Source organism: Peromyscus maniculatus, chromosome 5 (genome assembly GCF_049852395.1).
Source record: "Peromyscus maniculatus bairdii isolate BWxNUB_F1_BW_parent chromosome 5, HU_Pman_BW_mat_3.1, whole genome shotgun sequence".
NCBI lineage: Eukaryota > Metazoa > Chordata > Mammalia > Rodentia > Cricetidae > Peromyscus > Peromyscus maniculatus.
In genome coordinates, this window is record NC_134856.1 from 102,224,159 (window position 1) to 102,237,661 (window position 13,503).

At 43.5% G+C, this 13,503-nt stretch overlaps 1 protein-coding gene across 9 annotated transcripts in view; it reads left to right on the plus strand.

Moving 5' to 3' along the window:
• Positions 1 to 13,503, plus strand: part of Elmo1 (engulfment and cell motility 1) — a 539,516-nt gene that overhangs the window by 154,773 nt on the left and 371,240 nt on the right. For all 9 annotated transcript variants that reach the window (XM_076572972.1, XM_042278256.2, XM_016007341.3 and 6 more), the window contains exon 6: positions 3,751 to 3,920. In XM_076572972.1, the coding sequence (XP_076429087.1) occupies positions 3,751 to 3,920 (170 nt within the window). The remainder of the gene's footprint in view (positions 1 to 3,750; positions 3,921 to 13,503) is intronic.

Consider the following 13,503-nt stretch of genomic DNA (forward strand, 5'->3'; position numbering starts at 1 on the left):
AGCAACACATTCTTTAACTTTTTATTCCTACTATTTTAAAGTGACCTCCTCTCACCCCGAGGTGGGCAATTATTTGTTGCTGTCTCTCAAATGTGTAAGACACAGAATAAACTTTCCAAAAGTATCTATTAGTTGGCAGATGAGCATTAGGAAGGTAACTTGCTTTGAAATTGATAATTAAAAAAAGGTTTATCTGAGACGAGTTTAAGAAAAATTGTGTGCATGTGTTTTTCTTTCATGAGTGATATCCAGACCAGAAATTTTCATTTTTAAAATCTAGTTTGATCATTAAAGACTTTTCTTCACCTTTATTCCGTAGAATGAAAGTTTTGTGTCCAGGTCATTTAGAGATTTGGGGAAACGAGTACCTGTCCAACCTGCTGCGGCTCTAACGGCACAGATGCTGCATCAGCAGAGTCCCTTAGTTCCACATGTATTTGGATTGGAGGGTACATCTGTGACTCACATGTATGGGGCGCTTTTCCTGGCCAACTCAGGATGGGGCTTCCCACCCAGCTGAGAAACAGTCTGTCACTTTGCAGGGTGCAAGGAACCTTTAATGTAATTCCCTTCGCAGTTCCTGGGTATGTCTGCTGATGGGGAAAATGAAGTCAAAAGAGACGAAGGAAAGTTCACTGTCTCCCTGAAGCGATCAGTGACAGCGCTGACGTCACAGCTACCAAGGAGCTTTGCGCTAGGCCACACTGGATTGCCTCAGCTCCACAGGCCTCTTTGTGACCCCTCCAGCGCTTTGAGTACGTCTTGAAATGAAGACTTCCCAAAAGCAAACAAAGGTCGGGGCGACAATACTGCAGCTTTAAGAAGAGTTGGTCCTTCAGTAAATTCCAAGGAAGTAGCACAGCCTGCCTCAAGGAAAAGACACCACCCAGAACCAGCACACACAGCTTTCAGACCTTCTGGCCCCTGAGGACAGAGGGAACTGTCCCAGAGGAATGTATAGGGCCTTGGAGTCTGTGGAGTGTGAACATGTGACCCACTCTGGAGGAGTGGCCATGCCGCCCTTGGGATGGTTCTCTGCTGAGACCTGTCATCATCAAGGCACTGCTGTGCTGTGCTCATGTGTAAAATAAGTTTTGTTTGTAGTTGCATCCTTTCATCTTCTTAAGATCTGTGACTCTCCAGTCTTGACTTCTCTGCTCAAGTTTTGGTGGTTGTCCCTCTTCCCTTATTTTAAATTAACTAATTACTTAATTAACGTCAAAGTGGGTCGCTATCAAAGGCATGCCAATGAATGAGAAAGAGTGACATAATACATTCCTTCACAGCAAAAGGTCTTTGCTGAAAATTGCACAAGTTTTAAAGGGGCGGACAGATTTTCTTCTTGGTGCAGTAGACCTGGAAGACTTCACCGTGGGCCCAGCTGGGAGTGACAAGGGGGTGACGGGGCAGCAGAACCAGTGTGGCATGGTCCCACTATTGCTGCAAGATGCCAGGTCTGGTTGATGTGGAACAGTCATTTCAGCCTGGGATTTTGAAGAGGCAACATGGCAGCCTGAGCGTGTTCAGCAGAAGTTTCTGGAGACCTCATTCTAGGCCTTCAGATCTGGAAACTGTATGAATGAAGGATCTGTGGCTTTCAAAGCTGTTCAGGTCATGTGTGTTCTGGGAGCCTCTGTTGATGGCTGTTCTGCAGAGTCTAGCTATCCTGGTTTTATTTCAGCAATATTGATGAGTTGTGCAAGCTGGGGCATGTCTGTCATTTAGCTTTCTTGCCCCTTCGGTTTCCTTTGTCAGATGAAGAAAAGAGAAAGTATCTCTATGCTTGGACTCAGTTCAGATTAAATGAATTACCTCATGAAGGTTTTATAATAATGGGTGATAACACATGGTAGGTGATGGTGAGCTGTTAATCATGTCAATATCATCAAACAGCAATTTTCATCAATGCTGCCGATGACAATGTGATGGTTTCTGAGTTGTTGTGATCTGTAGAGAAAATGTTTTCTTGTAGATAAAAGTGTAGTTTTCAAGGAATTCAAAGTGGTTCACTTTGATTAATTATACTAGGTCTGTGTTATATCAATTTGAAATATTCATCAAAGCATCCAAATTTGAAATACCTGTTATACTTCTAGATATCCACAAATATTTGGAGAACGGTATATCTTTAAATGATGTTAAAAGAGTGAGTGGTCCGCATTCAGCTCCCGTATGTCCTTTTTTAAGAAAATGGCCTTTTAGTGACTTGTGGCCTCTCAGTTCTCATCTTTCATCCCGGTCCCCCTTTCGTTATTCTGTTCTAATTTCTACTGCTGACTGTGACGGAATGGGAAACCCCGGTGCGCTCTGACTGCATGGTGCAATATATTCTCTTCTGTCTGGGTTCCAGAACAACTCCTCAGGGTCCTTCCTGGTTGTTCTCCCTCTCTTCCCAGGGGGGTGCTCTCCACAAGGGGCTGCTCCCTACTTCTCCTTTATAATCCAGCCACATTGCAGAGCAAGAGTGTTCTTCAGTTGTTTCGTGACTAAATTTCTGTTCAGCAGAGTTGGTTGGTTGTTGATGTCAAACACCATGTATTAGGCTCTTTCTGTTATTATAATGAAATACTTGAGGCTGGGTAATTTATAAAGCAAGGAATTTGTTTAGTTTGTAGTTCTGAAGGTTCAGGAATTTGGCACTGTTAACTCTTTTCAGGCCCTCATGGTGGAAGCCACGGTAGGGAGAGCCTATAAAGGGGAGAGGTGAAGTGTATGTGAAATAGGAAAAGTATCACCAGTCAGGGACCAAAAACAACCCTTTCACTAGGCCCCGCCCCTTAAGGTCCTACGACTTGTCCACACTGGGGAGCAAGCTTCGCACACATGAACCACAGGGGACAAACCACTTCCAAACCACAGTGCCCCCATCTTGCTGTATCTTTACAGTGTCACAGTATATCAAAGGAAAGAGCAAGTGCCCCAGACGACAGGAGGGCAGATGCTTCAGCCACTGTGGTTTGAAGTTAAGTCACTGGTGGATGGGGAGGGGTGTAATTTGTCCCACTGCCTGCCCCACCTGAAGGCAGACCCCAGCAGACCTTGAAGAGAAGAGGAAGACAGAGGACAGGTAGTTCTCCGAAGTCCAGCCCTGCCACTCACTTCCACTCCTCCCTCCTCTGCATGCAACATCTAAGTGCAGAAGCCCCAGCAAGGAGGACATTAATTCTAGGAAGAGCTGTTAATTGGACTTATATTTACTGTGTTTTAAATTCATACAGCAAGTAGCCAGTGCGTGAGAAACATATGCTGTTGGAAACTGCAAAGACTCATTTGTGTGTCTAATGAAGCTTTTGAATGCAGGCGGTTATTACTCAGAGTTTTGACTGAATGGGTAATCATGATGTATAAATTTGTGTAATTGCTTAACTAAGCAAATAGCTTTGTGTCACTTCTAGATAATAATTTTATTGAAAAAGTAAACATCTTCTCTTTCTCTTCCTGTCTGTCACACCCTCTCAGTTTGGGAGCTTTAGAATTCGTGTCCACTTGCCCTTATTCTTCCCTGAAATGGGCCCTGGCATTTTCCAGCGGGAAGAATGGAACACAGGCGGGAGGGGTCTTTACAATGGAAACCTGCTGTTGAGGTGCCCTGTTCTCATACACATCTGGCCTATGCTTCCTGCCTGCGCATATTTATTTCCCAAGGACTCATTGATTTTTGTGCTATTGTATTCACTTAAAAAAAAAAAAGGGCAAGTTGATGGCACGTACTTATCTTCTTTCTGTTTTTTTGTTCCCCACACCCCCAAGGCTCAAAATGCCCAGCAGCTCCATGAACGAATACAGTCATCAAGTATGGATGCCAAGTTGGAAGCCCTGAAGGACTTGGCCAGCCTCTCCCGCGATGTTACCTTTGCTCAGGAGTTCATAAACCTGGATGGCATCTCACTCCTCACTCAGATGGTGGAAAGTGGCACTGAGTAAGCATACTCCTTCCTAGTCTCCCTCTGTCTACTCTAGAGCTGTGGTGTGTGCTACCTTCTTTATTCTGGCAGTTTCTATCATGTGGCCCTCTGTCTACTCTAGGGCTGTGGTGTGTGCCTAGCCGTTTCCAGCTTTAGAGACTAGACCTTGGCCAGACCCTGTGAAAAGTGGCTTGAACATAGCAGCAGGCCATGGGGCTTGTGATTCCCATAGCTACGTCCATCACACACCAGCTACATGGTGTCACATGCTCAAAGTCCCTCAACACCTCAGTTTTCACAGTCCAGAGGAAGAACACTAGGCCATTACCTCAAAAGGCCTAGCCAACTAGGCCAACTAGAATTATATTAAAACTATAATTCTCTCGACTATTAATCTCTCAACCCCCTTGCTTATCCAACGGAACTTCCTTCCTCTGTCTGGAATAAAACTCAGAATATGATCACATGTTTTGAAGTATTTAGAGCCCTCTTAAAATACTTTCTTAAAGGAGCACTTTAATGATTAAAACAAACACAATTTAAAATTTAAAATAAAAAATATTTATTTTCCTACTGTATGCAGAATGGTGACAAGTGTCAAAAAACTTTAAACATGAACCTTGTCTTCCCAAAATTGGTGGACAGTATTATATAGTCAAAATTCAAGGGTATTAATTTCTGCTGGGGCCAGATTTCTGCTGGGCCAGTTAGATCTTAAATGGTCTTTCAGAGAATGAGACAGTAGGTGAGGCCCGGCAGGAGCTTGAGCTCATCATGACGGAGCAGTAGGTTAGCGTCTCAGGTAGTGAGCTGATCTTTTGGTGAAGACTTTTGTCTCTGGTGTGACTAGAAAGACTAAGGAGCAAGGCTGGGCCAGCTTCCTTGTGTGTGAGAGAGTAGCCTGTTCACCAGGAAGGAAGAGGGTCAGAGTGACTGTCCATGGGGTCAGCTGCTGGTGGCATTGATGGCAATGGTAATACTGGTTTAGTTGACTACAGATTAGTACATGGATAAAGACAGCTACCAAGAGCAAGAGCGGGGAGAATTACGGAGGACTGCAGCTTAAGTCTGGTCACTTGACTCTGTCTTCCATTCTCAGAGATGTGCAGAACAAATAGGGGATTGTGCACATTGGAGGCCTGTCTGCTCTCCTCTTCCCGTCTTCTCCTTGTTCTCCTTCCTCCCACTCTGGGCATCATTAACCTCTCCACTGCTTCCTGGAAACCGAAATGAAGGGATGGTAAACTTAATGATGATCAGCTTGATGAGCTCTGTAGCCCTGGTTAGCACTGGCGAAAGATTCTCTGTTTTTCATTCAAAGACCCTCCATTTTACAATAGTGCTAACATTTTCTATCTAATCATGTTCTTTCAAGTTTAAAATTGGGAATCTTGTGTCACAGACAAGTAGAAAACTTTCTGGGACCGAATAAAGAAATCAAATCAAATCTAAGAACACCAACTAGTGTTGGTTATCTGGACAAGGGCTACTGTAGGCAGTACCCTTTGGTTGCTGTTTTGTTTTCTGTGATGACTAAAATTCTCCTGAAGACATGGTGGAGCTTAAAACAGCCAGGAAGAAGCTGAGCATGAGTTGGCAGCAAGGGATTTGACCAGGAAAAGAAAGTGCCCCTGGTGGCAGACACTTCAGAGGAAATGGAGGGTGGGGTGTTGTCATGGTTACTTTTCTGTTGCTGTAAGAAAATACCCCGACAAAAGCAACTTAAGGGCTGGAAAGATGGCTCAGTGGTCAACAGCATGTAGGCTCTTTCAGAGGACCCATCTCAGGCTTCCCACAACCAGCTGTAAATCCAGCTTCAGGGGATCTGAAACCTTCTCCTGGACTCTGAGGGCACCCACAGTTACAAGCGCACAGGCCCCCCTGACTCCCCTAAAGAACACGCATATACACATCATTAAAAATGAAAGTAGAAAGAAAATGAAAAGTGATTTAAGGGAGAAAAGGGTCATCTCGACTCAGTTCCAGGGTGAGGTCCTTCATGGTGAAGCAGCTCTGACTGCAGGAACCCGAGTGAGCTGGTCACAGTGCCTTCGTAGTCTGGAAGTTGAGGCTGGGGAATGCCAGTGCTCAGCTCACTTTCTTCCTTTTTGTATAACCCCGGACCCCAGCTGTGGGAGTGGTACCACCCAGAGTGGGTAGCTCTTCTTACATTAACGAGTCTCATCTAAACAACTCCTCAGAGCATGCCTAGAGAACATCCCCAAGGTGATTATAGAGCTCATCAAGTTGACCATCATAGGTTTACCCATCCCTTCATTTCAGTTTCCAGTAAGCAGTGGAGAGTCCCTTTCGACTGGAATGAGCATGTCCTTACCACATGTCCTCACCAGATGACTTCTGATCCTCCTGGGACAGTGAACCTTTGGGGCTTCTGCTTCAGGGACATTTGCTAGCATGTTAAAGTATAAAGCTGTTAGTACCTTTTACTGATATTTTCCATTGCCAGTCACTTATACATCATAGGGAGTGTTTTGGTGCCAGTCGTAATGCCACTGACATTAAGTGGCTCTTTTATATATGCCTAGGTATCTGGGCACTTCAGCTTTTAAATCTTTACAGTTTGAATCAGTGTGCATACATCTGAGTTTACCAGGATGGCAATAATAATAGTAAAGGTCCCCAAGTTAAGGGTCCATGTGTACATCATGAGCACAAGGTTGTGGCTGGCCACTGTGTTTTTTCAATGAAGCCTGCATATCAAGACCCCTCCCCTTTTTCGTTTCCCATGGCATCAGTCTGCTACAGGTGCCATCACATAGTTCCAGGGACTGGTAGCTTAAACAACAAAATGCCCCTCCTCCCACTGTTCTGAAGGCTGGAAGGTGTCCCCAGGGTTGGTTTCTTCTGAGGTCTGTTCTTCCCACACAGATGACTGCCTTCTCCCTGTATTCTCATGTGCCTTTCCCACCTGTCTGCACATCCTAGGATATCTGCATATTCAGAGTTACTCCTCTCAAAGAGGCACTCTTCAGATTGGATCACAAGTGAGTCCTTATAATTCAGTGGCCTCATTCCAAACTAATGGTCCTTTTTCCGAGTATAGTTTCATTCAGACGTACTAGAGTTTGCAGGTCCAACATGTGAATTTGTGGGCAACATAGTTGAGCCTGTAACACTCATCAAAGGACCGCTACCGCTTTTGTGTTACAAGAAAAGAGTGTATGAAGGATAGCATGTACTTACCTTGTTAAGATTCTTCTCATCGATCCTGTTGCCTTTCTCCATGGCTCACCATAACCCAGAGTCATTCAGAACAATCCCTTTGCTTAACTCCTGGCTGTCAACGGCAGGCCTTAATCATATTGCGCTGCTCATGTACACTGAGAGAGAACGTCAACACCAGATGTTCCTTGTGAACAATACATTTTTTTATGTGAACAATCCATTTTAGTACATATTTTTATTTTCAAAAGAATGCCATACTCATTAACATGGTAATCATTTGTAATCAGCCATTGCAACTTGACACATACTGTCGAGTTTCAGACAGTTTAAACAGCAGGAGACCAGATCTTGGGTGAATTCTCTTTTGCATTTTTCTTTCACATTTCCATCATGCCACTTTTCTGGGCTGGGATAACATCTCTTGGGTTTTCTTCTGCTTTCCCTTACTGTTTTGCATAAATTCAAAGCCCCAGTGGTTTTAAAGACTGAGGGAGTAGGCAGGAAACTCCAAAGCCTCTTTTCTCCCCTTTGCTAGTCTGTATCTCAGGAAGGGGTAGCTTATTCGATCCCCAGCCACTTTCCTGATCTTTTGCTCAAATTAAAACAGAAAGAAAAAGCTGTTTCTTTTATAAGTAAAGTGGATTCTCGATTAAACATAGAGCAAGACTTTAAGTACTAGGAAACTTTGGAGTAGAAACTCCTGCAGCTGGGAAGCCCGTCAGTCATGGCAGACGGCCTGCTGGGAAGGTGGATATTTCCTAAGTGGGGCTGATGGAAAGTGTTAAAAAATGCTGAAGAAAGACCACTGAACATTTTTCTCCTTAGTTTTGGTAGTGGTTCAGTTCAGACGGTTCCAGCTACTTGCCATTACCCAAGGCTTCTTTAAGGTCGCTCCCCAGGTAGTACCAGGAGACACCTTGGGGTGACATCACTAAGGAAGGGAAGCACAGTGTCACTTTGGCAGAAAGCAGCACTGAAAGCCTGAAATTACCGTTTCTCTCCTGTGGAGTTTTGAATTTTCATCCCTGGGTTCTAACTGAACCTGGTATGGAAACAAATAGCATTGTGGGGAAGGAAGTAGGTTGCCCAACCCAAGCAAGGGGAAGGATGCTAAAGAATGGATAGAAGACAAAAGATGGCTAGTCAGAGACTGGAAATATCTCTGGCTTGATTCCAGAGAAGAAAAATATGTACCATTCACTGCAAGTCCAACACACACACACACACACACACACACACACACACACACACACACACTGCTGTTCACTCATTATCCCACCCCTGTTAAGTGGCCAGTCATCACTGGGGCAGACAACAGAGAACTTTTCCAAGAACAGAGGGCAGAATGCTTACAGTCTCCTTCCTACTTGGCAGCTTGAAAGGAACATGACACCATCAGTTTATGAGTAAGCCAGAGCACCACCCTGGACAGCGAAGCCAAGGCTGAAGAAAGCAATTCCTCTGCTTCCGAAGAACCCAGTCTTTACTAAAATTAACTCTTATTCCCTATGAAACCATATCTATTGCTAAATATATGTAAATCTGCCAAAGGAGAAAGAATGCTTTGTATTTTGTCCATCCACAAATAACCACATTTATTATCTTCATATATAATCATGTTATTTTAAATACATATATGCAGAAGATTTATGAAAGTAGACTTATAGTCATTTCCTGCACAATATGCTTTTTGTACTCATGTCACTAAATACTATTCTTTCCCTTATTGTAATTGTCCACATATGCTTTCATTTTTACAAACTAGTCGATACACTTGATACGCAGATGACACATTAATTCAAAGGATATCCACAATGGTTAATCATACCCATATTTGTGAGGGATTTTCAGGGTGTTTTGTGAACATTTTTTTATTTCTTTTCTTGTACCCCTAGCTGTGGCTATTTAAATACTTTGTAGGGGGCAGAGAGATGTCTCAGAGGATAATAATTTGATCTTGCAGAGGACCCAGGTTCAGTTCCCAGCACTCACATCAGGGAGTTCACAATAGTCTGTTCCAGGGATTATGATGTCCTCTGGCCTCCGGGTACCTGCAAACATGTGCCTGAACATCTTACACACACACACACACACACACACACACACACACACACACACACACACACGCACGCACGCACATGCACACGCACGCACGCACGCACGCACGCACACATGCACACGCACACACAATCTTTCACTTACTTTGTTAGACTAAGATAACCGGCTCAAATACAAGGATTTTAAACCATTTCCCGGCAAGAACAATTCAGCAGCCTGTTAGGCTGTCCTGATACTTCATCATTACTTTGGGTACCTATCAGTTTCTAATCCCTGATTACTGCGGGGCTGGTATTCTATACACTTTCTAGTGTTCCTGGGAACACTCAGACCTTCTGGGAGTTCTCTCTAAACTGGGGAATTAGTTAGTGCTGACTTGGCTGAGATCATTTCTCATAAATTTGCTTTTTTTTTTTTTTAAAGGACAGTTTCATAATCGTTTGGTGATAGGAAAACCCTTGTGTAATTATCTTTAAAATAATCAATACTATGTTTTTAATTGCCCTACTCTTTGTCATACCTGTGGTGGCCCTGTGTGCCTACATGTTGTGTAGAAGTTGCTGCTGTATCACAGGCTCCGTTTTAGTGTCAGAGTAAACTTCTGTTACCCTGACTGTTTTTCCCTCCTTGAGCTGGAACTGTTTCTGTTGATGACTATTGTGAGCCTGAGGTTGGATGGTGTACACTAAGGCGCTGTAGCTTTGGAGGTTGGCACCCACACTGAGGATAGATTTGTAGACCGTATTCCTTTAATCCAGTATGTGTTAAGTGCTGCATAGAACTTCTGACACAGAGTGGTGTGTGTGTGTGTGTGTGTGTGTGTGTGTGTGTGTGTGTGTAAAGAGGTGTCTGGGGAATGCTCAGATGTCTATGGCAGTTTTGTCTATGAGAGACATTTTCAGAAATTTTGTTCTCAGACAAAAGATACTTTTTAAAACAGAGTCACAAAGGACAGTTCTAACCCCTGGCGACTTGACGTGTCTTGTAAGCCCTGGCTTTATGGGGGTTGGCTAGCCCATTTGCAGGTTTTGACTTTAACCTCCTGTGAGGCCATGGTGCGGCCAGTGCCTTCAGCCCTGAGTGTGAAGGTTCCTGTCACCTGAGTACTCTCCCTGGGATTCCTGTAGCAGGCTCATAGTGCAGTCCAGACAGTCAGCTCTGGAGCAACCCTCTCAGGGCCCTGCAGTTAATTTGCATCACATAGGCCCAAGAGGCCAACCTTCCCTAGCTTTCTCAGAGATTGTGAGGCAGGAAATTCCTTCAATAAGATCGGCCCCTCCTCTCCGTCTTTTGTGCTTTGTCTTTGTCTGTCTAATTGGGGATGAAAATTAGAAGAGTCACACAGCCTCTTAAAGAAGAGATTATCTTCTGCTAGAGGGAAGAAAGGATGAGACTTTGCGGTATAGGTCCATTTATCTGTCTGTCTATCTGCCTGTCTGCCTGCCTATCTGTCTGTCTCTCTTTCTATCTACCTACCTACCCATCCTTCTATCTTTGTCTACCTTCCTATCTATCTATCCATCTGTCTTTACTGAGAGAGAGAGAGAGAGAGAGAGAGAGAGAGAGAGAGAGAGAGAAAGAAAGAGAGTGAGTATTGCTGGATACCAAACACAGTGTTTTGTATGTGCTATGCAAATGTTCTACCACTGAGCTGCACCCCAAGCCCCTTTCTTTTCTTCGAGACAGGATCAGGGCATTTAGCCCAGTTAGACCTCACACTTGGCAATCCTCTTAACTCAGTTCATTGGTTGCTGAAACTCCAGGTGTGTGCCACCATGCTGGACTAGCTGCACCTTTTAATATGAAGGCTCTAACCTCAGGTAGCATTCCCTACACAATTGCCCTGTCTCCTGGAAAAGGCTTCTGAAATCTGGAAGAGTTTCACACTCATTCCTTTCTTGCATGATTGATATATTTCAATATGGTAGGTTGTCAGTGTCGACACAAAAACACAATTCCCACCTCAAAAAGAACAGAGACTGTTTATCCTGGGGCCAAATATTAGTGACCATTGCTCAGGAACACAGATTTATGTCACCCCAAATTCCATGTTCTGATGTGGAAGTAGTGTCATGATGTAACAATATAGAAAATCATAAATCAAAATACTTTTAAAATACATTAGTGGAATCATCAGAGAGGCAGGTTCTAGCAAAGCTAGGAAGCCTGTCATAGGCCTCTGATGCTATCTGGTGGTTCTTAGCTTTGGGGCTGGCAGAGACTAGTAGTGGTCTGCTAAGTTAATGAGAAGATTTCACCTGATAGTCACAAGGATCAGACACAGGTGGGAAGACAATGGCTAATGAAGGGTCTAATTGGTAAACTAGTCTTGCAACAGTTTCAGTGGAAGGTGTGCCTTCTTTCCAGGGCCTTCTTAGAGTGTTCCCCAATAGGGCTTGCTCAATAATAGTTTGTTGAAGATATTTTGCAGAGAGAGGTGACATTTTAAGTCTCATACAGATATAAACATGGCCATGTGCTAAAAGAATTTACTTTACCAGTAGAATATGAGGGAAGCAGACAGGCTGTAATATTTTCAAAAAAGTCCAAAGAGCATAGATTTATAGGAGCAAAAGAATGTTGAGATGAATTGCAAATGGAAACGAAACTGTTTTTCCACGAGCAGGGAGGAAGCCAATTAAATCATTAGCAGACAGGACAATAGTATCATTAGTTATTTAGAGTTTGTGGAGTTGTAAAAAGCCTTCAAGTCAGCTGGCTAGGGCCTGATAGTGCAGAAGGCTATGCTGTGTACATTTACAGTTGTCCATGGAAACCTATGTTTTTTTTCCCAGCTTTATCTACTGTTTTCTCAAGAGCAGACCCATAGTCTCTGCCTTTGTCATAAATGCCTCTTGGGTCTTTTAAATTTTCATCTTGTTGTTGACATGTGATGTCTCTTTGTCTTAGTGATCATGTTACATTTGGTCACTTGATTGGGACTAGGTCTCCTTATTGTGACATTCCTTCAAAATTTGCAGTTGATCCATAAATAATTTGTAGGAAACTACTCTGAAATCATGGACAATCGAGCCTGTCACCCCAGTGCCCCCCTCCAGCATTGACATCCCCCCTGTGTCTGTGATGGTCCCCATGAGTGCTTTGCTGCACCACTGCTTCTGTGTCTTACTGTCCTTCTGCAGCAGCAGCTCTGGGTTCTAGTGTTTGTTTTATCTGTTGATTTGTAATGGGATGCTTGGTTAGCTCCTTGTCATTTTTGTACAGCTCTTCTAGATCTGAGCTCATGGATGTCATGTTGGTGTTTCAAATTGGCCATGATGAGCACAGTGACACAGTGGAGGTTCATAAACATCATAAATCAGGTTTCTATGACCACCCCAGAGGTTTGCTTCTTAAACTTTATGGCCACACTGCTCTTTATAACCAAGTGGATCCTTTATTCCTATTTGTTCTCTGTCACCAGTATTGTTTATTGGATGTTCCTCTTGTCCCAGGCTTGGCCCAAGGCTCTGCAGTCTCGGTGTCCTGCTGACTGTCTCTCATTATTTACAGACATTTCTTTCTGTTTTGGCTCACCAGGATGTTCCCTTTATCTACTTTTTTTCCCCCTTAGCACGAGGCATTTTCCAAAGAAACTCTATTTCCCTGTAGTTCCACTGGCTTCTTAGAAGTATCCCAGTAGCTGTGTGCTCAGGCTTGTCTTTCCTTACTCCTTTGATTCTACCAATGGCTTTTTGATAAAGTAAGTCAAATAATAAACATTGTTTTAAATAAAGGAAGGGGAAATGAAAAAGAAGAGGAAAACTTAGAGTTTAGTTTTCATGTGGCCATTTGAGTTTCTGAAGGAATTGTCAGCAGTGTGGGAACAGACATAGCTCCACACTGTCAGCCTCAGCAGCGTATAATTCCCCTTATCTCTAGATGCATTGACACTAGCCAAACCCAGATACTTGACTTTGACATCAGCAGTAATGGATCAGACATTCAGGACTTGGATTTGCTTGTACAGTGAAGCAGGGTTGGAGGTTTTGTGAAATATATTTTAATACAGGCCTCAGTATAGCAATTGAGAGAAAGAGGTTATCTCAGATAAAATAGGACATACCTAAGAGTATGGGATGTATTTTCTAAGAGACAGTCACAGAGGATAAAACATACTCTTATGTGGGTATGGGTTACTCATGGGAGTCATAAAGAGTAAGACATATGCAAGTGTAGGTATGGGCTCCTCAAGGGAGAGTCATGATTAATTATCTTAGCATTAACCATACATACCATTTCGGTGGCTCTCAAATGTTGCTAAGAAAGTGTTTTTGTGTTTCCTCTCTTCTTATGCGTGAGATATGTGAGCAGGCTTTGGAGATGCCCAGCATGGGGATGGTGTCTGTAAGGT